The 24,872-nt window shown below is 51.9% G+C and overlaps 1 protein-coding gene across 1 annotated transcript in view; it reads right to left on the bottom strand.

Annotated features, from left to right (window-relative positions):
- Nucleotides 1-24,872, bottom strand: part of LOC131582750 (hydrocephalus-inducing protein-like) — a 56,242-nt gene that overhangs the window by 15,737 nt on the left and 15,633 nt on the right. The window contains exons 12-35 of the mRNA XM_058846219.1: nt 23,093-23,160; nt 21,768-22,000; nt 20,849-20,958; nt 19,488-19,623; nt 18,873-19,037; nt 18,406-18,558; nt 16,337-16,575; nt 14,911-15,169; nt 14,142-14,285; nt 12,680-12,820; nt 11,885-12,201; nt 10,176-10,251; nt 9,265-9,474; nt 8,312-8,440; nt 7,389-7,566; nt 6,712-6,869; nt 5,861-5,982; nt 4,775-4,911; nt 4,014-4,135; nt 3,724-3,926; nt 3,188-3,377; nt 1,875-2,114; nt 468-655; nt 111-293 (exon numbers count right to left, since the gene is read on the bottom strand). Of these exons, the coding sequence (XP_058702202.1) occupies nt 111-293; nt 468-655; nt 1,875-2,114; nt 3,188-3,377; nt 3,724-3,926; nt 4,014-4,135; nt 4,775-4,911; nt 5,861-5,982; nt 6,712-6,869; nt 7,389-7,566; nt 8,312-8,440; nt 9,265-9,474; nt 10,176-10,251; nt 11,885-12,201; nt 12,680-12,820; nt 14,142-14,285; nt 14,911-15,169; nt 16,337-16,575; nt 18,406-18,558; nt 18,873-19,037; nt 19,488-19,623; nt 20,849-20,958; nt 21,768-22,000; nt 23,093-23,160 (4,101 nt within the window). The remainder of the gene's footprint in view (nt 1-110; nt 294-467; nt 656-1,874; nt 2,115-3,187; nt 3,378-3,723; nt 3,927-4,013; nt 4,136-4,774; nt 4,912-5,860; nt 5,983-6,711; nt 6,870-7,388; nt 7,567-8,311; nt 8,441-9,264; nt 9,475-10,175; nt 10,252-11,884; nt 12,202-12,679; nt 12,821-14,141; nt 14,286-14,910; nt 15,170-16,336; nt 16,576-18,405; nt 18,559-18,872; nt 19,038-19,487; nt 19,624-20,848; nt 20,959-21,767; nt 22,001-23,092; nt 23,161-24,872) is intronic.

Below are 24,872 nucleotides of genomic sequence, written 5' to 3' on the forward strand. Positions count from 1 at the left end.
GCTGGCTGACGTCAGGCAGCACCATGTGGCCAGGCCAGAATGCCCAAGGAGCAGCCCTGGCTGTGAGCTCGGGGGCAGCAGTGTGGGAGGCTGCCAGGGGCCAGCCTTACCGTGGGTTCTGGCTGATGCTGGGGTACAGGCCGGTGCCACTGCAGGGCAGCTCGTACTGCCGCTTTGTCCCCACCAGCTCAAACCTCAGCGTCTGCTCAAACTTCCCTGGCTTTTTGGTGGAGAAGTGGACCTGCAGTTCCACCTCACCCAGGGCAGGCACTGTCCACCGGTACCGTTTCAGCCTGGCAATTAAAGAGGAGGCTTCAGACATTGCTGAGGAGCAAATGAAACAAGGAGGGTGCACTGGCCATCCCATGGGGGCACTGGCACAGGGTCCCTGTGCAGCTGGGGACGATGGACCTTGTTTGGCAAGAGGACCAAGAAGCAGAGGCATCACCTCCTCCCGTGCAGCTCACCTGAGGAATTCTGTGGGGATGGAGGCACTTTCCAGTGTACTTTTGGATCTTGTGCTGGAGGATTCCCAGGGACTTTCTGTTCTCTCTGTAGATATTTGGTTCCCCTTTGGAGACTTGTCTCTGCTCACTGCTTTACCTGTCTTTGGCTGGCCCTCAGCAGAACTGCCCTTCTCATCTGGGGTCCTGGCCTAAAGGGAGAGAGAAAAGGGAGAGAGGGGTGAGCCCTGAGACATTCCCATCCTGGAAAGAAAAATGGGCCTTCGTTAACCAGTGGAAGAGAGAAAAAATCAGTGCACCTGCCCAGGAACTTGGTTTTCCTTACTGGTGTTTGTTTTGTCTAGGACACCCCTTCTAACTCAGGATCCTCTCCTCAAAGGAAGTTGATGGTTTTAAGTGATTTTTCCTCTCTTACAGAACTGCTCTGTCTCCAGCAAAGCTCTCTCTTTTGCCCCATCCCTGACAGAAAGGAGACCTGCAGACGTGGGGCCCCTTCACATCTTCACTACCTCTCCACAATGATCCTTTTCCATCCAACCTGTCCCCCATGCCCCCATCTAGCCTGGTCCCTGCCCTGGCACCTTCAGTGCCAGCACCACTGCACTACCCACCAGATTGTCTTCAGGTGTAACAATGGTGAAGGGCTTCACATGCTCTGCAGAGCCCAGCTGCTCCTCTGGGCAGTCAGCTCTGGAGAGGAGAGCAGCAGGGGGAAGGGGAGGCCCTTGGGGATGCAGTCCCAGGTGCCTCAGCATCTGAAAGAGAAGAGAAAATCCTGTTTATACTTCTGTCACCTTCATCCTCACAACCCCTTCTTTGAAGGCACTGAGCTTTTGGCAATGGGCTTTTTGATTTCCATCAAGTACAAGTATTTTGTTATGCCCAGTGGGGTGAGCAGAGGCAAGAGCTACAAGCAGGACTGGGAGAGAAACCCCTCCCAAGTGACTCATCTGAAGCAAACAATGACCATGAGCTGCTCACTGCCTGCAGCCACACTAGCCACACTAGCCAGGACTGCACTCTGCCAGCAAAGCCCTGAGAACCAGTGGAGTTTTCTGCCAGAGCACATTCCCAGCCCAAGTCATGCCCAGCCTGCCAGCTGGGCTTGGCACCATGGACCCACATACCAGGCCCTGGCTGGGACAGAGCCTCCACTGTAAGCAGCCCCTGCCCATCCCAAGGACAATGCAAAGGTCCCAGGCATCAACCAGGGCAGATCATGTTTACCTCAGGTTTGCTGTCTCCTCCCTTCCTCCCAACAACACAAACTCTTTAAATCCTCCCACAGCACATCAGCAGAGCTGGCTTTGCCCTGGGCATTGCCTCCATCTCCCTGACACAAGCCTGGCAATATTGGAGTGCTGTGAAGCTTGGGCAGCATGTACACAGGGACCAGACCTGCCTTCTCACCTTCTCCTCCTCAAGGTACTGCTCATCCAAATCCAGGCAGTAAAACTCGATGGGGAATTTGCATGGGTTCTTCACCACCACTGTGGCCTCCACCCCATCGCTGTCCACCAGCACCCATCCCATCTTTAGTGCTGGGGGACTGAACTCCAGCCGTGGCTCCAGACCTTGCCCCGAGAGGTGCAGCCTTAAGTGATTGCTGCTCCCAGGAATGTTAAGCTTCAGCTCACACTTGTAAGACCTCTGAAAAGAGAAAAGTGCAGAAAACTTGTCCATGAAGCCCCAGGTGACAGGACCCCAAATACGACCCTTGCCCCAAGGTCAGGGTGTTATCAGTCCCTCCAAGGTGAACAGAAACCAGATATTCACTTATGCGAGGGACTACAGTGCCTGTGTCTGGGTGTGAGTAACTGGGATGAGTCCTGGTGTGCACTGTAACTGGGTATTGGGTATCAGATGGATGGACAATGGAGTGCCAGGCGTTTTCACCCAGTCATGCAGGAGTGCAGTGCTCAAGAGAAGGGCCCCTGGGGTTACAGTGTCCACACCCAGTCCTGGCACTGCTGCATCAGGCAAACGCCAGCTCCAGGAGAGAGGCAAATGAGCTCTCGCTGGCCAGAAATAAGGGTCACCTTGTCTGCTTAGTGTTTGGCTCTGATCAAAGCCAGACACAAGATGTTTACATCTCTTGAGCAATTAAAAGGTCCCTGGGACTGTCTGTGGGCACAGAAGCACTTGTGTCCATACTGGTACACACTGTCAGTTTCCAAGACCCAGCAGCCACAGGCAAACTACTTTTGGGAATGCTCCATCCTTTAAGTTGAATCCCCAGCTGGGTGGGAATGTGCAGGCAGGCCAGAGCCCCAGGGACTGACTGCTGGCAGCACACCACTACAGGTGACTGTCCTGCCATGCTCAAGAAGGTGTCTGGTGGCTGTTTTGCCAGTCAGTTCTGCAGCAGGATGGGCCTAGAGTGGCCATTCCAGGATTATCCTCTGCGAGTGTGCAGCTGCTCTGCACCGAGTGTCGCAGCTGCAAACACGGCCAGGCAAGGGGGAGGCTGAGGGGAGCTGGGCACATCCCTCCCCTGTGCCAAGAGGCAGCCACAGAGCCCTGATGCTCTCTGTGCAAGCTCCCTGTGGGCATTTCAGAGCACATCTCCCAGGAGTGCTCTGCGGGGTGAACTGAGCCACGCTGAGCACGGCACTTGCAGAAAGCCCCCTGTGAAGGCAGAGCTCATACCACACTCTCTGCAGCAGGCCCTCATTTCCAGATAGCCCTGACAGGCCCCCTGGGCTGACAGCTGCCAATCTCACCTCCTCCTTGGGTGCAAACTGGATTTGCAAGTTCTGCCACGCTCCTGCATCAAGGGTTCCTTTGGAGGGCGTCACTTCAAAGGGACAGCGCCCTTCCTCCAGTGCCTGCTGCTTCTGACCCTGGGCTCGTGTCAGGTATCTGAGTTGATTGCTCTGGACACAGAAACCAATGGTGTGAGGTCTCCTCAGTCTGTGAGGACAGAGCCTCAGTTCCTGTAGTGCTCTGAGACACTGATACAGTGCTGAGAGCACCCACAGCCAAACCAAGTGTGGCCCCATAGCCTAGAGCTGGAGGGAAAACCTGTAGACAGGGCAGGCAAAGGGAACTACTGTCCTCAGAGGAGGAGGAATGGGTGAAGATGGCAGAAAAGCAAAGCAGCAGCTAATGGAACAGGTCTGGGAAAACCAGCCTTGATCTAGACCCTCAGAAGCTTCTTCAAACACGCCAGAGACCCAAGTGCTCGGGCAGCCACAGGAGCAGAAAGGGCAGGAGACACAAAGAAAACCCAACCAAGAAGTGACGTGTTCAGTGCTGCCTGTGCTTTACCTTCGTAACAGGCTTGATGGCAGTGATGAACCATTTGCAGGGCACTTGGAACCCGTTGTAGAGCTGGACTGTCTCAACCTGGCACTGCCCAACGAGGACATTGGGGAAGTGCAGTGTGTTCTGGGAGAGGTCGAGCGACAGTTCCAAGACAGTGGCACGGAGGCGGATGTGAGACGTGGGGCCTTTTGTTACCTGTAGAAGGACAGAGAATTCAGCAGAGGGTGCAGGTGACATCTGCTGCTGTGCCCAGCCTGCTGCCTGCCCCAAGAGCTGTGGTACCTGTATGGGCAGCAGCACATCCACGTCACCCTGTGGTTGCTGGGCACTTTCAAAATGCACATCAAACCTCAGGGTGTGCATGTGGGGCAGACTCTTCATCTGGCCCAGGTCCACGCTGAAACCTTGAACAGATGAAAACAAAGCAGCTGAGATACACAAGAAACACAAGCAATGTGTCATAAGCACGTTAAGGCCTTACAGCTGTCCTGGCTGAGAGGTCTGGGAAAAACCCCATGCTGTGCTGTGACCTGGACAAAAACTTAGAGTGCACCTGAACACGCCTCGACACAGCGAGCCACTGTGTGATGGAAGTGCAGCCTTGCCTCAAGGCCTCTTTTGGGAGCCTCTTTTGATCCACCAGAGGATCTCACAGGCTGTTTCCTCAATAAAGGCTGAATACAAGTGCTGTGACAGTGTGAACTCCAAACAAAGCACTTCCAAAACACAGCAGACCCCACTGGTTCACAAAACAAGGCCACAGAGTGCCCAAAGAAACTTGATGCTCGTGGGAGCCAAGGGCAGAAGATGCTGAGAGGTGACCAGGGTGATGAGCCCATCTGCCCCCCACACTGGAGTGTCAGGGCAGTTGTAGGCAGGCCAGGTCCCTGGGCATGGCTGGACTGGAGAATTCTGCCTCTGAAGCTGCCAGCAGGGGCAGTGAGAAGAAAAAGCTGAAAAACCTCCCCAAGTTCAGTGGCTTCAGCTAATCTGTGTGAGACACCTCCTCCATGCCCACAGGAAGTGTCTCCAGCACTGCTTACCTGTGTCCTGCAGGACAGATGCATCGACCCAGAAGGACACTGGGATCTGCCCAGGGTTGGTGATCTCCAGGGTGCGTCTCTCAGTGAAACCCTTCAGGACAGTGCCCATGTCCAGGACATACTCTGGCAGCTCAACTCTGCAAGGAGGAGTAAGGACAGTCCTTAAACCACAGCCTGCCTACATGTCCAAGTGGATGGAGGATACAAATCAAGTGGCTATTTCTTTATTCACTGCTGTAAAAACTCAGCTCAAGCCCATGAAACCCATGGCCTGACCAGCTGGCAATGACTTTGGGAAGTCAGGAGGAGTGCAGGTCCTAGCTTTTATCAGCTACTAATGGTACCTGGAAATAAAATTAGTTTAAAATGGAAACTGTCCACAGCTCCTCTGCCATGAAAAGCCAGTAGAGGTGAGTCCACTGGGCCCCCACTGGACTAAATGAAACTACTTAGCCTTGGTGTACAGCCTGAGCCTGAAATTGCTTTGGGGCCTAGGAATAAGATTTGCCTGCACAGGAAATCTTCACTGCTCTGCAACCAGACCACCTGATCTGTTCTGCAGAGCATCTTCCTGAATTGAAGCCTCCCGTGCTTGTGCTGCATCATGATGGTGCAAAGGGACAGACCAAGTTAATCAGATAAGCCCTGCCACCCCACCAGGATTCAAGGCATCTGATTTTGGGCTTTCAAGGGTTTGCTGACATGTGCAATTCCCTCCTCCTTTTGTTTAGCGTGCTCTGTTAGTTGGAACCAAGACATCAGCTGGGAATTGTCTCTTTCAGAGCTAGTCAGCAGGGACAGAATTGATGCTGTCTGGAAGGGCTTGGAGGTCTGCAGTGGGTCCCCTCAGCTCTAGGGACAGAACCCCACAGCTGTGGGGAGCTGAGTCCAGAGCTCAGCGTGGTGCTGGGGAAGGGAGGGCACTCAGCTGCTCACACGCAGCGTGTCCCAGCCACCGGGACAAGAGCCTCTCTGAAGTCCAGGCTATTCCCAGCTCTGCAGAAACAAGGAGCTCTCAGGAGAAGGGGACATTGCTGGCTGTTCCCCACGGGGCACCTGGAGATGGGGATGGGAGTCCCTACTCACTTGACAAGGCTCTGGCACAGCTTTTTGTCAGGGAACTCGGTCTTTGGGGGATGGGATGTGAGCTTTTTCTGCAGCTCCAGAGCAGCCTTCTCGATCATCTTTATCTGCAGCCGAGTGTTTGCCTGAGGAAACAGAAGACAGACAGTGTCTGGTTAGCAAAGGTCTTTCCCAAGGTTTGCATCTGAGAAAGGATCCCACCCTGCTCTTGTTGAGAGGGGTGTGGGGTTCTCCTGTCTGGCTGCTCGGTGTCTGACACCTCCTGCTCTCTTAGCCAGGACCTCATCTCCAGGGAAGTAACTCCAGCATCTCTGCCTGCCCAGCTATTGTTAGCAAAGCTGATCTGGCCAGGCAGACGGACAAGCCAGGAATCTTCCAGAGCTCCAGACACCTGCCTGTGCCCAGCCAGGACCAAGGCAGCTTGGACAAAAGCTGGTTTGAAAGGGAACCGAGCCCAAGCTGGTGGCTCTTGGAGATGAGCACAGCCAGCACAGTTCCAGGGCACAATCAGGCAACTGCTGTTCAGGTCTGTAAATCTGGCAGGCCTTGGGTTGGGACCAACAAACTCCCCAGCAATGACCTGCATCTCCTTCAAAACACCATCAATGCCATCCCTTGAGCATGGCCTTCAGGATCTGTCCCTGGGGTAGCCAGGAAGCTGGTGCAAGCCAACCCCCGAAGAGACCATGGCCAGAGTGGCAGCCCTAGGGACAATGCTGAGGTGACACATGGTTCTAAGTGGGCAGGGAGGTCCCAAGTGCCATCAGGGCACTGGGAAACTGCTGTGGGCTGCAAGGGGCTCAGGTGACATGGAGACAGTGGCATGTGCCAAACGGGGCTGCAGCTGTTCTTACTACAATGTCAGAGCCTTCCAGCATGCACGGCTTCAGCTTTCCAGTCTTCACATCTGGACTTTTTAAGGGCTGAGCTGCTGGGATCTGAATTTTCAGGGTCTCACTGTATTGCTGCGTGTGTTCTGCAAGCCGTAGTGGCTTTCCACATTTCTCATTTCCTGAAGGAAGAAAACATCCACCAAGAGAAGTGTGAGCCAAGTGCCAATCCCACTTAACTTGGGAAGTCCCTACCTCCCAAACACTGCTTTCTTCCAGAAAGAAATCCCTCAAGCCATCTATGGAAAGTGGATGCTGCTGCTCCTCTCGGAATCCTCATGTTCACTCCCACCCATCTTCCTCCCCACAGAGGAACGTCTCATCCCCTGCAATGTCACGCAAATCCAACCCTGCCAGAAGCCCTGCCAGCCTCTCTTACAGCTTTCCCAAGCCTTTCAGTCCAGCCATCATCCTTCAGGACCCTGCCAGATGTGCTGGCAAGCTCTGCAGGATGGTTCCTGGGACAAAGGCCACCTGGGATCCTCTGCTCAAGACTCACAAAGCAGTCAGATGGCTTGAGTGGCTCTGGGAGTCCTGCAGCCCTCCAGGCTTGGTGCAGGTGGGCATGAGCTGCCCTATGGGCATTTGGTAGGGAACAAAAACAGAGGGGCCCTTCCTGGGGGCACACAGGCAGTGCCCACCTTTGATGTTCCAGGGCAGGTTCACACTGATCATAGGAAAGGACGCTTCTCCTTTCAGGCAGATCTTTTCCGGCTCCAGGTCACCCACTTTAAGCTGGTATGTCCTGCTAAAGGCTCCTGGTACTCCTGGCATGTAAGAGAATCTCAGCACTTGCTTCCTGCCACATGCAATGGAGCCCTGCAGGAATGGGAGAGGAGGAAGGGAATACATCAGAGTGTTTGATGGGGGATGGCTCAGGGGACAGACAGGCTGAGAAGACAGGTTCTCTGTCTAGAAACCATCAGACCACATCACCTTTGTGATAAATACATTATAGTGTTGGCTTTTGCAATTGTTAGAGTAAATACTGTGTGTTTTATAATGCTGGCTTTTGTCAAAGAATTTTTGTTAAAGTTTAGAATTTTTTTAAGGCAAATGTTTTGTGGTGATACCAGTGTTGGGGAAGAGTTGCTGTAATATTAACATTTAACCAATGAAGTTAATGGAAACCTGTTGAATGTGTCAAAAAGTACCAAATGACCAGGACTAGGGCAACTGTACATGCTCCAAAAAGACAGGATGGAGGAGGAACTATGTTAAAATATTTGAATATGTGTAACCATTTGTGAATTTGTATTAGGCTGTTGCAATACCCAGGGTCTATAATGGATGTAGTTGTGTTGACTGGTGTGCCTCTGGCTGTGGCTAAGCACCCAAGCCAAGCACCCACCACTGTTCCTTTTGCTTTATTGACTTTCAATAGCACTTGTTTGACTTTCTCTGCCCCCAGAAGAAATTGCTTACAGCCCTCTCTATCTCGTGGCTGAGGTTGGGGTTTTCCCCTCGGACATTTTTCTCCCTTTTCCCCCTCCCCCTCTTTTGTCCCTTTAACACTCTCCTGGGCCACCTGACAGGGCTGGGGTCAGTCACTTGTGCTACTTACAGTGGTGGGCTTGACCAGAAACACACCAGGCAGGTCTTGGTCTGCAGTGCTGGGTTCTAGCACCCAGTTGAATTTAATCTTGCTGGTGTTCGCCAGGATGACCGTGCTGTGATGAACTTCGTTAAACATCTGCAGAGAAGGCAGAGAGCGGGAAGTTACAGACCCAGGCCTGCTGCTGGGAATCTCCTTCCTCTCTCCTGGGGTTGAAAGCAGACCCATGATGGGAGCAGGGACCAGAGAGGAGATAGGGGCACTTGGGAACCCGGGGAACCCCCAGGCACAGGACACCTGCACAAGACCAGGGAGCTCTGGCAGCACCCAGAGGTGTGGCAACAACCATGGGAGGGCCAGTAATAAATGAACACATTTCACTGTGGGGACACAGGCCCTCTGAGGGGTCACCAACAGCCAGGAGAAACAGAGACAGCACTGAGGTACTCCAAAAGAAAAGGCACCTGCATGCAAGTATTGGCAAGCAGCATACAGGCAACAAGGGAGTCACACAGAGCAACACAGACAGGGCCAGCAGCTGGAAATAGCTGTGGGCTTTCAACTGAAAAAGAGTGAAGTGGGGATCATTCTGGGACAGTCTCTCCAACTATAGTGACTGGAAGCCCAAGATCTTCCCTTGATTATTGCATGGATTAAGAAGAGCGTTAGACAAGAGCATCTCCTTGGAGGTCAGGCTTTAGGAGTGGATCAGCAGAGGGACGTCCAGAGCATCCCCCTGGGGTGCCTCAGGAGGCAGTGTGAAGTCCCCTGAACAAGAGGTATTCCCAGCATTTTGGAGAGGGTTGGAGACGGCCATTTGAAAGCTTGGATGCCAGATGTGTCCCTCAAAGGTTGAACTTCCAAGCCCCAGAGACAACAAAGGGGCTGGGAAGGGAGCCCTGGAGCGAGGGGGGCAGGAAGGCAGCAAGGCGAGGAGCTGTGCCAGGGGAGCCGTGTGGTACCTGGGAGCCGCAGTTGATCTCCCGGGCGCTCAGGGAGTAGCTGACACGTGAGGCCTCCCCGCTCAGCTTCACCTCGTAGGTGGGGCCTCCCTCCACGTGGCACAGCGCTGTGACATGGGCCATGGTGTTGAGGTGGCCAGTGAAGGTGAAGGAGACCTGCTGTCTCTCTCCCGGCTGCAGCACACCCGACAGCGGCAGGATACTGAAAGCCTGCACGGAGAACAGCAGAGATTGAGGTGCTGAGCATGGAAATGGATGCAGAAGAGCACCTTGGAGCAAAGTGCAGCTGTAGCCAGAGGGATCTATTCCTCAAACAACACAGCCAGAATCATCCTGATCTCATCCTGTATCCATGCCACTGACCAGTGGAGGGACCGTGAGGAAAATCTTCTCCCATACTCACGGATCAATGCATTAATACACTACATTAAAGTGAACTGGGATGTCTCCTGGCAGTAGAAATTCTCTCTGATGCACAACTTGCCTTTAAAAAGCATTTATGACTGCTTTTAGAAAAGCGGGACACTCAGAGTGAGAGCTCTTGGAGCTCAGGGAAGGACCCCAGCCCAGCTCATCTGACTCCTGAGGCTTTTCCCCTCTCTCTCTCTGATTTATATGCTGCTTTTTCAAGGTGCTACAGCAAAAGCTCCTGCAAAACTTTCCTACGGACCAGCTGATGATGTCCAGGGGGAGCAATGCCCTCCACAGGTGCTGCACAGCGTCCTTGGGCCTCCCTACAACATGTCCTGCACGGCCTCTCCAATAACCAGTTGCTTCAGCAGCACTTTGTGATGGGTCTGGAGGGATGCCAGGCCCCTCTGTGGGCAATGCTGAGGGCCACCAGTGGGGCTGGGAGCTACAGCCCTGCTTGCCACACTGAAAATGTGGAAGGGAGACAGATTCCCTCTTACCTTCTCCACTTTGAGGGGAGTCCATGGTACATCCACGGAGTGACTGAATCCTGCCAGCCCCACTGGGATGTAATGCCTTCCACGAATATATGTTGGCAGCTGAAAAACAAGCCATTTTCTATGCTGAGAGGAAGAGAGAGACACTTTGCAAAGTCTCATTTTATAAGACAGCTTCAGGCCCACCACTGCAATACCAGCCCTCAGGTGAAAGCAGAGACCTGGAAACAGGTGCTCTGGCAGGGTTGGGAAGAGGGTACATGGAGATCAGGACTCATCACAGCTTGCTCTGGGAAGGAAGCTGGAGGTCTTATCATCATGATGCACATGAAAGCCTCATCTTACATTGTGAAGAAAACAAGGCAAAACAATCCCACACTCAACACAGATCTGTGCTGAGCTTAGATCTGTAGGATCTGAGCAGGCTTCTCCAAGGAAAACTCTCCTGCTCCTCCCTCCCACACAGCCCATGTCCATCCACAGGCCCCGCTGCCCAGCCCACTCTCAAGGCACAAAACAGCAGGGCAGCAAAAAGGGAGGTCAGCATGAGCATGACTTGGTGGTGGCAAGCTGGGGAGACAACACAGCACTCGGTGTACAAGAAAATCTACCTCTGCTCTTGAAGATTGGCCAAGATCCTGTGGTTCTTTCAGGGCTGTGTCTGGCTCCTCCACATTTTTAATACTGCGGTGGCTCCATTGAGATGCTGAGCAATTCAAACAGGAACTCTTCAGCTTTGGTGGTGGGGGTCTGAATTGAGGTGGGCAAAGTTCATATCTGGAAAATAACATAACTGTGAGCAGGGAGCTGCAGTGGGAGGGAGGGACACCTGCATGAGGAGCTCCTGGTCAGGATGCAGCCCCTGGCTGGGTGCTGGGGCGTTGAACTCAGGAATGGTTTGATCCAGCCCTTCCCAATCCAGGCTGGAGCAGGTCTGTTCTAAACCAGCCCAGGGATGACACTGAGGTAGCAGTGGTGCAGGCAGCTGCAACTGCTTGCATTGAGGAACTACAGAGGACAGGGATTAACACCTTGTGAGGATGCAAAAAGCACAGTGGGAGAGGAAAAGACACAGAAGGAGGAGAGCAAAAAGTGAGATTTGAGGCACCAAGGGCAGACCCAGCCAGTGATGAGCCAGCACAGCCCTGCCAATGCCCAGTGCCAGAAACTCTGCAGCTCTACCAGGTATTTATCAGGAATGTTTCCCTGACAGTGCAGGGGGGTGGTTGGCATTTTCCAACACTCCCAGGTGACTCAGGTCACATTCCCCACTTTAGATTGAAGCAGGTGCTCAGGGTAACTCTGCTTGTGTTTCTAATGAGGAAGGCAAGGAGCAGAGAGCAGCTCCTGCAGAGAGGACCCATCCCAAAGCAGAGGGGCCAAAAGGGCACCCCCAAAAGGGCCTCCAGCAGCACTGTGGGAGCTGGGATTAGGAGCCCCTCATCAAGGTGGACATTGCCTCAGGCCACAGAGCTCTGAGAAAGCAGCTTTGGCCCCAGCTTTCCATCCCAAGGGAAACCACTATGGGGGTACACAGCACCAAATTGGTGGAAAACCTATTCCCTGAGCATCCAGCCTGACCACAGCTGGTCAGTGTTATTTGCACAAGGAGAAGTCAGAGCAGTCTGTCAGATCCTAGACAAACAGCTCTGTTCTTTGCAAAGCACAAACAGGACACCAGGAAGAAGAGGAGAGGGCAAAGGTGCACATACCTGAACTTGTGCACCTGGCTGTCTGCCTGGAATGACCAGTGGTACTCCACAGGAAGGGGGCTGCAGTTGCTCATCCTCAGAGAGCGCACTGCTTCCGTGCCAGCCACGATGCAGCCAAACTCCAGGCTGCTGGGCTGGATTTGGAGATTGGGGAAGTGGACTTCTCCCCAAAGCTCGATATGCTCCACATTAGGATGGTCCCTAACCATGTCTATCTTCAGAATCTTCTTTTCTTGCCAGCTGTTAAGCTCCAGTTTGTAAGCTGGGTCAAATGCGATGTAGACATGGCAGGTCTCCTCTACACCCACTGTCACAGGCTGCAAGGAGATGAACAGTAATTAATGACATGCCAAGGTCTGACAGCATGAAACAGTGAATGCTCCAAGTGTGGCCCCAGCATGGGCTTCTCAGTTCATTGTTCACTTCTTTATAGCAAGGGTCTGACTGCAGGCACCACAGTCCAGTCCAGGATTCCCTCAGGCTCACGTTTCTGTGCTCAGCAGCAATACAAGGGGCTGGCTGCTGGAGAGCTGGGATGCTTTCCAGGAGACACCTTTACTGCATGGCTTGCCCTGGCCAAATTGCCTGCTCCCTCCTCCTTGTGCCTTAAAGCCAGGATGGAACTTCTCAATTCAGGTAATATTTTGATTCCTTCAGCAGCTCTGCTGATGCAGCCCAGGCCAGCCCACTGCTGATGCTACACAATAAACTTGTTGACTCAAGGCCCTCCCAAGAGAAAGGCACCAGCACATCCCTCCTCTTCCAACCCCACTGGAGGAGTCCAGGGCTGCTCACCTGGCCATCTGGGAGGGGCTGCTGCTCCTCATCACAGACCAGAAACGGCTGCTCCACGTCCAGCACGAGGTGGAGCGGCAGGGAGCAGGTGTTTTTTAAAGCCAAAGGCTGGTACTGCAGAGTTAGGACATCACTGGGTTTCTATGGAAACAAGGAAAAACAGCCTCAAGTAGCCAGAGACCTCCTCCTGCTTCTCTTGCATCTCACATCTTTCAGCCCCACAAGTGCATACATTCTATTGATCCTTTCTATTTGTTTCTACTTTTCCAGGAGATGTTTCTTTATAGCAGATGCTTGTCATGTTTAGAAACCACAGCATCCTCTGGGGACAGGGCACCACTCCCATGTACAGATGAGGGAATAGGAGAGGAGGTGGCTGCTTGAACAAGACCTAAAGCAGAAAGTGAATCCAGGCCATTTGTCTCCAGTTTTGTCTCTCTCTTGGGCAGAACAGCACTGGATGATCTTCACTCACACGCTGTCATTTCTTACAACCTTATTGGCTCTAGCAGCCTCATAAAAGCAGTCAGTCTGCAACACGTGTCCTGCAGCCCCTGCTACAGGGACAAGGTGTGTGTGGTCTCAAAGCTGTGATCAGCCTAGGCTCTTCCTTCCTGTCTGGGCATTGTGCTGGGCTTCCTGCATGGTTTAGAGAAACCAGAGACTTTGGGAAACTGCTTCTGCATGTACTGATATCAAACAGGTGCTGTGCCATAGTGTGCAATGAATCAGTTTGTGTGTGTGGCATCGAGCAGAACCCAGGCAGAATCAGGGAGAGCTGAAAGGCTTCTAATTACATCTGAACTGCCTGTCCCAGGGATTCTGTACTTCAGTGGAAGCCTGGGAGCCAAAGGAGAGGCCTGAAACTACAGAAACCAAATCATGAAACATCTTCTCATTTTCAGACAACTTGCAGGAGAGGGAAAGATGATGCTGGAGCTGGGATCCAGAGACTAAAGGGCACCTGCTCTGCCTCAGTGTTATCATCACTGCAGGATGTCTTGGGGTCTCTTGAAGCAGGTGAGGCCTAGGGAAATGCACAGAGCTATACCTTATAGCTATACCATAAAGCATCCATGCCAACAGCAGAGAAGGCAAAGAGACACAGGAGATGATGGGTTTTTCCTCTTTAGCCTGAGGAATTCACAGAAATTTCCATTCTTCCCCCCAACTTCCCTACAGCATCAGTGTACAGACATCATCGTGCCTTGGAGGATCCTTAGAAACCTCCCTTTAGAGTGAGCAGAGAAACTGGCATTTCCCTGGAAGTGGCCGTGATCCCCACTGCAGTGCAGCTGTAACTGCAGTTTTACTTTGGGGCAGTTAAATACCAGTCTCATCTCTAAAAGCATCTTCACTCACTTTACCAAGTGCCTCAGGAAGAGCAAAGAGGGGCTTTAACACAAGGACACACCCCCCTCAGCCACGCTGCTAAATGCCAGGATGCAATCCAGAGACTTACCTTCTCCACCCGGAAAGAGAGTTTTCTGGCTGATACTTCTATAGAGGGATCTATGAACTTGCAGCTAATGATCGTCTCTATTATCTTCTTTGTCACCATGCTTGTGCCAACCACAGCTTCACACTTCATGTAATCCCGCACCTCCTGCATGCAAGAGTCACTTGTCAGCAGTGGATGGTGGCAGGGCACCAGCAAATGCCCTGCATTGGCTCAGCACCCACCACAGGCCCTATTCCTGCCACAGAGTTACAGTGGGCACTGCCTCCTTTTCTTGCCGTGATGCAGCTGATTTATTCTGCACTCAGTTGTCTCTAACACTGCACCCCAATGCCCACAAAAGGCACCTGTGAGAACTTCCCTCCCTTCACATGGCTTTTGTTTTATCTGTGCTTACCCCAGAGAAACCACTTGGCACTTGTTTAATTCACTTTCTTTTTGTGCTCCTAGTCTAAGTGTAACTTCTTTCTCTGCCCTTCTTTGCTGACTCACCATGCAACACTGTTTGCCCCAAAAGAGCATTATTTCCTTCCAGCCCTGCTTTGGGATCAGCACTGGGTTTTGGTAGCTGTGGAATCCCAATAAAGCCTTAGCTGGTCTGCTGGTGGCCAGCAAGGAAAGCAACTGGTGCTGCCACAGAAACGTGCGGTCTTAAACCAGTTTCTTGAAGGCCCTTGCTCATTTCCCCAGGCAAATGTCAAGGCACTGTGGAACAAGGCCAGGGGAGGGGATCTGAGGGCTCCCCAGGCTCAGCCCTTGGTGGGGACCTCACCTGTGGGGTGTGGGAGAAGCCTCGCAGCACCATGTCCACAGACTCGCCTGGCTGCAGCTCCCATGAGCCTGGCTCCAGCCCGAACACGGCGCTTGTACGACCGGGGGGCTCCAAATCATCTTCGGCCTTCGGGCTGCTGAGGGCTGAGACGCTCTGGCCCTTCTTCTTGGGTGGCCTCCAGCATTCCACGCTCCAGAAGAGCCGATGGAAATGGTGGCCCCTGTTTGTTACTTGGAACTGATGAGTACTGGGAAGGTGGCTAGAAGAGAAGCCAGGATGGAAAATGGTGTGGGAGCAGCTGTTTCCCTGCTCATCAGATTGCTCCCAATGAGCAATCTGAGGTGTTAATAACTTGGAGACTGTCTTCATTTCCAGCTCTTAATGTGGACCAGAAACTGTCTGATCAGCTGCCCTTCTGATGTCATTATTGCAAAGAGAAATCTGCTTATAATGCTAATGTAGCATTTTCAAGGCGAGACTAACAGGACCTGGTGTTTTCCTCCAAAATGTTTGTTCTGGGCTGATTTGTCCTGTTACTGTATTTTGCATTATTCTATGCCCGACACTGTCAGTGAATCTTTGAGATGCTGCCCTTGAGGACCTTGTGTGTGGGGTATGATTGCAGGCATTTCTAAAAGGCAGCTCAGAGGCAGCTTCTGCATGATCCCAGCAAGCTGGGAAAAATCATCTGCCTGCTCCAGGAGAGGAAACCAGGGCAGCAGGGCCTCTCTCCTTGATAGCAGCTTTGGTTTTGCACTGATAGCCATTTGTAGAACTTTTAGAAGTTCTACCGTTTGTAGAACAATTAGAAACTGTTTTGAAGTGAACTTTGCAAACTCTGCTGGCAGCAAAAAAGCCATCGAGGCCCTGGGCACAGCAGGGCAGCAGCAGGGCCCAGGAACAGCAGGAGGAAGCGGCAGGGGCAGTGCGGGCCCCACACAAACCAGCAGTTTCCATCTGGCTCTGGAACTGCTCCGTGGGCTCCTGCCTTCCTGGGGGGGTTGGTACCCTCCTGTCTCTCTGTTCCCAGGCCCTGCTTGCCTGGGAAGTGCCATTTCAGAAGGGAAGGGTGTGAGGCCATCTTCCCTTGGTCCCTCAGCCCCACGGAGGGACCGCCTCACCCGGGCGCCCTTTTGGGAACCTTTTGTTCTGGGGCAGCTGTGACACCACTGCTTGATCAAGTGAGGACATAAATGTATTACAACTAAAGACAATTCAGTGGCCATTTAGCAACTGGTTTCCCTTTCAGTGGCTTTTGAGGGTATCTAACAACTCTCAACTGGCCACCACATGTTTCTGAAGGAATCTCTGCCTTCAGGGAAGGACTCAGGGATTGGAACACTGAAGAAGATTTTGCCTGAAGGACTACAGCAAAACTGCTCCTTGTTGAGACAGGAGGAGAGGTGGGAGTGGGGAGATCTCCTACCTGAATTGGTATCCCAAGTTGAGCTCTGGGGCCAGTGGTTTGTCTGTGACAATTGTGGTGCCAGTGCCCATAGCCCTCAGTAAGAAGCTGAAGCAAAAGCTGTTCCCAATGAAGAGCTGGATGGAGTCAGCAAAATGCCCAGTGTCATCCAGGATGGCTGTGACAGTCACAGGAACCTCACCCCTAGCGGGGATCACTCCTTCTTCTGTTTCAAGAACAAAGCACTGGGGTTTTTCAGCCTGTAAGACAAGCAGAAGATGCATTTAGGATGGAAACCATACACCTTCATCTCTTGTGGGATATAAGAAAAGGACAGACTAAAGAGGGGAGGATAAAAATCATAAAGGCTTCATTTCCCTAAATTTGAGCTACAGTCTCAGGCAACAGCAGAGCTCATCCAACCTGTATTTTCTTCTCCTTTAACAGACTCACCTAATGAACCCAGTTCTGCCCAACCCAAGGGATGTTTATCCTCAGGAGAGTGTTCCTTCCCCACTCTTGCTCTGGAGTGTGTGCCAAGGAAAGCTGCTTTCTCTCTCTCCTGCCTTCTCACAAAGGCCCAAGGCCAGAGGAAGCCAGGACTGCTCAAATCCCACTCCAGAAACCACACAGCTGGAGGACACTGCTGAGATCCTGAAGAACATCACTGCAATACCAGTTGCAACCCCAACACCAAACTATTCTTGCCCAAGGGGCCATCAGTGCTTCTCAAGATCCCCTGAAGGAGTGAAGCCCTCACTTCCCACTGACCATCAGCTGTAGAGAGGTGCCCCAGTGCCCTCTGCTTTGGAAAAGCCACCTCGAAATGGTTATAGCAGAGCAGAAAAGCAAGAAGCAGAAAGGAAACTGGATGATGTGTGCTCTGTGCACATGGCCCACTCTTCCCAAGAACTCGTCATCTGCTTTCTCATGGACTGCATGGATTGGGCAAGAGAGCTGGAAGCTGCTCAGAGGAGGGAGGAAAGGTCTTGCACCAGCACAGCTGTACAGACACAGCTCTGCAGGCCCAGCCCTGCTACGAGCATGTGAAACCCATCATTTACATGCCAGGCCCACCCAGCCAAGGTGCACTGCTCCCTGCAAAGGCTGAAAGCAGAATTTCATTGTGGAGTTAGAGAAAGCTGTCCTGGAAAAACCCCTCACTTGAAGGTTGCATTTATCCCCCAGACAGCTGGAAAAGCAGCAAGTTCAAATTCACAGCCCTCCTCCTTGGCCCAGGAGGCTGTGGCTGGACTCTCCCACATGGCCTGATGCTTTATCCACAAACAAAAACAAGGCCATAGTATCAGGTTTGAGGCAGCTCCACAAGTTCACCACATCCAGCATGAAGAAAAACCAACCTCAAGCCCCTCCCAGATCTCCCCCTCCAGCAGACAACCCAGCCAGCCCCAGCCCCAGCCTACAAGCCCTTCCTGGCTGTGCCAGCCCTGCTCTCCCTGCCAGGGGAGCAGCCCCAGCTCCTTCTGCCCTGTGCAAGCTCCACATATTAAAACAGCCTTTCTCTGCAGCTGCTCCCCAAAGATGCTCTTCAACAGCACAAAGATCCCAGGCTGGGGGGGTGCACAACCCCCACACATCTTGGTGTGCACAGCCCAACTGGCTTGAGCCACAGGAGGTGTGACAATTGCAGCCTGAGGACAGAGCTCACACCCTGCTCTCCACTACAAACAGCAGTTTGGCACAAAGCAAATGGAGCTGGAACAGGGAAACCATAGGGAAATCCAGGCTCTCTGGGGAGCAAAGGACCACAGGTTTCTCTTGATCTCAGAGCTCCAAAAATGTGACACACACATCTAAAGACCTTCCATAAAGTTAAGGGAGGACCTGTCAACACAATCCAGACTCGTTTCTGCTCCAACATCTCTGCACCTGATTTCACTGAGGGCCCCAGCTAAAACCACTCCAGAGCCAGGTTCCTCTTGCCTCGCTCAGATGGAATATTGGAGTATCCTGCCACCTCTCACACCACATGGGCCAGATGGAAATCTTGCATATAAAAACCAGTCATAAAAAGTCATGGCTGCTACTTACCAGTCAATTCCCTGGAAAACAGCCCCACAGGTACTTACAATCTTTATCCTGAAGTCTACAGGGACAAGACCTTTGTTGAAGAGGGTAAGAGTTTGTGAGCTCGGCTGTAGCGGTGGGATCATGCCAAAGTCTATCTTCTTTGGAGTTCCATAGATTTCTGCCAGCTCTCCAGAGCTCAGGAGTTCTGCTCTCTGTTCCAGGAAGAAGCAGGAAAGAAAGATTTTTAAAAAAGCCAAAACAAACCACAACAGGGAAACCTAAAAAAGCTTAAACAGCTCAACTCTACTTAAGTTATTTATTATTTATTATTTAACCACTCTCCAGCTGAAATGCTGGGCTTTTGGGGGAAAAAAAATAAGAAATTACATATTCACCTCCAAATTAAAAAGGATTAAAGTAAGAGAAACTTTCAAAATACAAATGATTGGCCCCAGAAGAATCCCTGCACACTCTGCACCCTGCCAGGAGGAGTTGCACAAAGGCACACATCTCCCCTTGCACTCACCAGTGGGTTTCTTTCATCCCCAAACACGCCGATCAGAACATTGGTGCGATGATCGCCCAATGTTTGCACCTCGATTGTAACCGGAATCTCTGCAGTGCTGTGAGGCTGGACAATGCCACAGGGTTTGGGGCTGGAGTACAACACAGGAGAGTCCTCCTTGCGTTTCTGGAAGGGACAGAATCAAATGCAGCTTCAGAGGGACCTCCAAATTCAACTTTAAACTCCTTAACATCCACTGCCACAGCAACTTACACACGTTTTAAAAATCCCCAGGACAAAGGGAAAAGGCCCAAATAAGATGCAAGAATTGCAGGCTTAGCATTCTCAGGGGGTCCTGCAAGGAGGCTGCCAGCACAGCTGTTGGTGTCTGGGGGTGCAGCAGCTTTTCACAACCCTCTAAGATCTCCCACCAGAAAACACCCTGAAGACTAGAACATAAACTGTTTCCTCAGGAGGTTAAACTGCCTCCTAAAGTTTACATTCAGGTAGGATCCTGTTCTCAGAAGATCCTGAATAAGACTGAACAGAAACCAGCAAGGTCTTATCCAAACCCTTTTTTCCCCTAATAATCTCCTCAATAATATTTGAGAGGAGGAGGTGGATGCAATGCCAAACCTGGGGAATAAGCCCGTAGCAGCCAGGAAGGTCAGTTTTATTGGTGATGATGAACTTCTTCTCGTATGGCTCCTTCAGGAGGCACTGATTGCAGCGCATGATTTGGGGGTACACTTGCAGCTCAGGAACCAGACATCTGGGCAAAGAGATGACCCCAAGGGAATCAGAGATACTGAGAGAACAGAGAACACTTACCCCCAAAGATAGATAACCCATTTGTCACTGTCAAACAGACATTTAACAGCCCTACAGTGATAAATTGCCTTCAAAGCCTTCCCACTCAAACAGGTCTTGTCAAGGAGGGGCAAACCCTGAGAGGCAGCACCCAGAGGCTGCCAAGTGCCCCAGGCAGAGCACTTTCTTTGTCCCACAGCTGCCTCAGCCTCTCCTTTACCCAAGAAGGCTTGCAAGGACTCCTGTAACTGTGTCTGTGATCCATGAGCTCTGGGGGAGCATTCCCAACAAGGATCAGTGCTCACTAAGGCTCAAGGAACACACGACTCCAGGGTCTCAGTGAAAATGACTCCCTTCTCTCCCACGGGGCTGTTGCCCTGCCTGAAAACTCAGCTGTTTGCCCCAGCTTTGGAGGGCATGGGACACCACCTGCCCTACAGAGTGGGTGATCACCCCCTCCCAGTTCCTACAGCTCCCTTGGTCCTTCACTCCACAGCACCATGCACTGACTGTCCCCATTTGCACTTGCTTGACAAAACTGCAGCCCAGGCACTCACTGCATGGCTCTGCCTGCAAGAGGGAGCAGCACCAGGGAACTGCATCCCTCTTGTCATGAAACTGGCAGGATGGAATTCTGCTGCAGCAAGAACAACTTTTGGTTTAAGTCTGAAAACATTAAAGCTCAAAATGGGAAGCAGAGGAAAGGAGAAAAACTAGAGCTGACTTGCCACATCAAGGGCTCTTTTCCCCTTGTAAGATCTTGCCCTCACCACTCTGGCTGTGAGCCATTTCCCCACTGTCACGTGCCCTCATGAACAGAACCAGACCCTGACTCTCAGCAGGCTGCTTGGTGTGTCCCAAACCAAAGCAGGGGGGTCTCAACCCAGCACAGCTCCATCTCTTGCAGGAAGAAGGAGAGCAGGCCCTTGGGAAATGTATTCCAGCTCAAGCACCAAAAACCAGGCCAATAAATGATATCATTCCTGGTGCCTCTAGAAAAAGGCCCAGGACTGTGCTGGGCTGTGAGCAGGGCTGCTTTTCACCACAGGCTGCTTTCCAAGCACTGCTGTTCTCATGTCCAGCTGGTCACAACATGAGAACATGAAACAACACTTCTCCTTGGGAGCTGCAGCCAGCAAACCCTGTGCAAGGCAGTGTGCTGGGAGAGGCCAGGGAAGTGCAGGTACCTGGCTGTGATGATCAGTGATGCCACTTCCTTGCCAACACCCTCCAGGCCCACCAGGTCCACCAGCATTTTCCGGTAGTATTCCATCACCGTGTTGGAGCACAGGGTCACCTGGTGGAAGAGAAGAGCACTAAATTCTTCCTTATAAAAGCTCATTACCCACATGTGCTATTCTCCAGTTCTTCTTTCATGGTAAGGAAAGGGAGGACTTTTTAATTTCATTATTCTGCTGATCCATGTGTAGAGCACAGTCTCTGAGAGTAACAAAAGCCTTCTGGCAATCCCAGATTTATTAAACACACCTTGCTATTAGGGCATAGGTCAGCTAAATGAAAACATTAGGCTAAAGCTCTACACACCACTGTACTCAAATTAAGGGGCCAATTTTTCATCTGACTACAATGACACAAATGCAGATGAAATCTGCTGACTTGGACAGAATGAGTTCAGCTTTACAGTAGGAAGCTGAGGGCAAATGTGGCCCAGCAGGTGCTGGGCAGTTCATGGCTGCAGAGCTTTTTGTCTTCACTGGAGATCCCTGCAATGAACACAAATCATTCTGCTCCCCAGGAGAGGAGACGTGAGACCAAGAAGAAAAGCAAACTGCTTTCTACAATGACATCTCTCATTCTGTCCTCATCCTTCCTCTGCCCACTTGCAGTCAAAGAAACTGCTCTCAAAAACACAAGAATGGCTCCAGTACTTTACCATATAGTATGTGATCCCAGCGTATGATTTTGGGAACAAAACAGTGCTGCTTCAGGAACATCCTGAGTAACCCAGCTAACAGAGGCCTCAGGCCAGTGCAGATCTCTCACTCACATGATCCTCAAAGCTGGCAGCAGAGCTAAAGCCCTCCCACACTCCAGTGAAGCTTTAGCCCTGGTGCTGAAGCGTGTGTGGCTGGATTCTTCCCATACCTCGATATCCTGGTGTCCCTGGGGCAGGATGGTCCCTCGGCTGGGATTCATTGTAAACTCCCTTGGCTCCACATAGAAATGAATTCCCTTCCTCCAGGATGGGTCACTGTCCTTGCATATCTGATCCAAGCTACTGACAGCAGGCTGCGTGCCATCGTCCGACATGCGGAGCTTGAATGTCACGGCCACCGGGGAGGTGTTAGTGAGGCGACAGGTCATGGTGCGGGGAAAGCCTGGGAAAAGGACACAAATATCCATTTAGGCACCAATTGTGTCATGACTCCTGGTGTGAATACCCTGGTAGGATGAAAGGGTGATTGGAGTTTAGCTCTTTACTATCTGAACTACAGCTCACCGAGAAGCTACATGAGGAATTAATCATCACTCAGTTCCCTTTGACACTGATTCCAAACTTCAAACTTGAAAATGCCCACTCTTAGCCCTGCTGAGCACTGGTAGTGTCTCTCTTTCTGATGGGGAAGAGCTCCTTCACCTGCCCCAAACCAGCACCAGTTATTTCTCCCTGATGAGTGTGCACCCAGACCGAGCATTTACTTTGAAAATTCAAGCTGTAAAATTCCCTGTTAAGTCTGCCAACACTCCCTCTGTTTGCAAGGTGTATAAACAGTGAGTTGTCATTGAGAAGAAGCTACAGCAAAAGAAAGTGAGGATGGAATCAGGAGCTAGAACGTGATGCAAAGCACCCTAATGCAGTTTCTCTCTGCAGCATCCTTAAGGCATCTCTTGGTTTGGCCCAAACAGACTGAGCAGGTGACAGCTCAGAGCACATTCAGCTGGAGGCAAACCTGAGCCTTGCTTCGAGAGCAGTGATTAGGAACCATGTCCCACCTCACCAACAAAGGGGGCCATCACACCCATGCTGCTCACTGTGATTGCTGCCTGCAAGGGTTTACCCCACTTTAGCTCTGAGATTTGCTTTCCATGCTGGAAAGGCAGAGATACAGCCACACATGGTGGGGATGTCCTGCAGAGCCCGGACACCAGCCACCACTGCTCTGCAGTGCACATCTGGCTTGGCTGGCCAGCTCTGTGGGGAGGAGACTTCTCCCAGGCCTGCTCACCAAGAGTCATTTGAACACAGATGGGGGAAAAAACAACTTTAGGCACAGCCCAGAGCTTCTATTCCTTGGTTCTGTTTGATCTCACAATGGCAAAATGCTACCTGAGGCACCAGCAGCCCTGGAGTTCACAGCCTGAAGAGGCTGCTGTGGCAGAACACGAGTGATGGATGTTTTTATGTTCAAGTGGTTCATTTTGGAATGCACAGGTCCCTCACGCTGTGCCCAAGCCCAGGGAACACTCACCAAAGGAGATGTCACCGAAGTGGAGCTCATGGAGGTCGAAGTGTAAAGCAGGTCCAGTGACACAGCCCCTGCGATGACGAGCACAGAGCAGGAGGAAATGCCTCGGTTAAAGGGACTCACAAAGCCTGTGGCAGCCGTGGCTCGGGGACATAAAGCCTGGTGCCAGGGGCACCGTGGGTTTCCAATCAACACAGCACCATGTGCTCAGCACAGTGTCCGTGTGGGCAGGAGGCAGCTGAAGCCAAGTGGCCGTCAGCCAACAGCCACTGGTGGGGATTTGGGCACAGGGCAGGCAGGAAAAGCCCCCAGGTGCTGGTGGTGCCATGAAGGACCCTGAACACACACCCAGACATGGCTCCATTGCCTCAGTTTCCCCATCTGTAATGTGATGGACATAAAAGTCCCCACAAACTTCTGTAACCAGCCTTTCCAGCCACGGGCTCCCTGCTTTGCTGCTTCTTAGCTCCAACTGGTGTTCCCATGGAGGAGCTTTCTCAGGAGATTTTGACCCACACAATCATTACAGACAGAGTTTAGAGACATGAAGCCAGGGGAGCCCCAAGCATCCTCTGAAAAGAGCAGCAACAGTTCTGCACAGTGGACAGATGAATCCTAGAGGAAAGGACCAGCTTGTCACCAGTGCAGCAGCCGGCACAGCCAAGGGCAATGGCTTAAACAACCAAACATGGGTGTCCTGAATCTACCACACCACCTCACCTGTCCTTGAACCCAGCAGACAGGCTCCAAAAGTCACCAACATCCACTGAAATCAGCACTTGAAGCTGCACAACACTCACGAGTTTATTTTGTGCTTGACACCAATCAATGCCCACTCTGCTTTTTGGTTAAAAATCAAGGACCAGTGAACTGTGCCTTCTCTTGTGTTCCCAGGACTGCCACTGGCTCTGCTCTACACATCTCTACAAGAGACACCTGCCCTTGCCCAGGGAGAAAGCTGCTTATGCAATAATAGCCCATGATCAGTTTGGGGGAAGACAGAGGAGAATCAATTGATGGTGAAAGGTTCCCTCTTGATTTCCAAAATAAAAGAGCAGCACTTTTCCTCCAAAAACAAAGCCAGCATAATTGTTTCTCCACTACGGGCAGACCTACTAACCACTTTCCTCTTGCTAAGTCATAATTTTCTTATTCTTTTTTGATCCATCTCCCTTATCTCACTGGTATAATCAAGTGCAGGTTGCATTCATTTCTTTACTGCCTTGATCCAGTGCCTCCCAACAGCAGCAGCCTAGCTCCAAAGCTCCAGAGCAGCCAGCATCAGCTTTCCTGCTTGCACGACGTTATCCTACCAGCACATGGCTCAGGCTAGCAGGGACAAGCCCTCATGCTGCTGTGGAACTGAGGACTGAGCTCTGCCTCCCCCATTATCACCCCTTCTCCCTTTGCTGGGCCAGGATTATCTCTTGCAATGGCACCAGCCCATGGGATGATGCCCATGTCCTTGGCACATTCCTGCTGCACAGTTCCCTGTCTCCCAGCCCTTTCCTGGCTGTGGAAAGGAGGGACTGGAGCACTCTCTGCACAGGACTTGGGAGCACAGCTTGTCCCCCACAGCATGGCCATGACAGGTGAGGTGAGGCTGCTGCTGCCCATTTGGGATGGATTATGAGCAGAAGTTTTTAAAAACACTGCTGCTGGTGCAGAATCACCCAGGCTGCCCCATCTCCAAAGCCCTGGGAGCTTTGCTGGGTGTTCAGCTGGGACAGCCCAGAGCAGCTGCTGCCCAAAGCTGCTCCATCCCACTGCCTGCCATGGCCCA

This window comes from Poecile atricapillus, chromosome 10 (assembly GCF_030490865.1).
Source record: "Poecile atricapillus isolate bPoeAtr1 chromosome 10, bPoeAtr1.hap1, whole genome shotgun sequence".
In the NCBI taxonomy this organism is placed as follows: Eukaryota; Metazoa; Chordata; class Aves; order Passeriformes; family Paridae; genus Poecile; species Poecile atricapillus.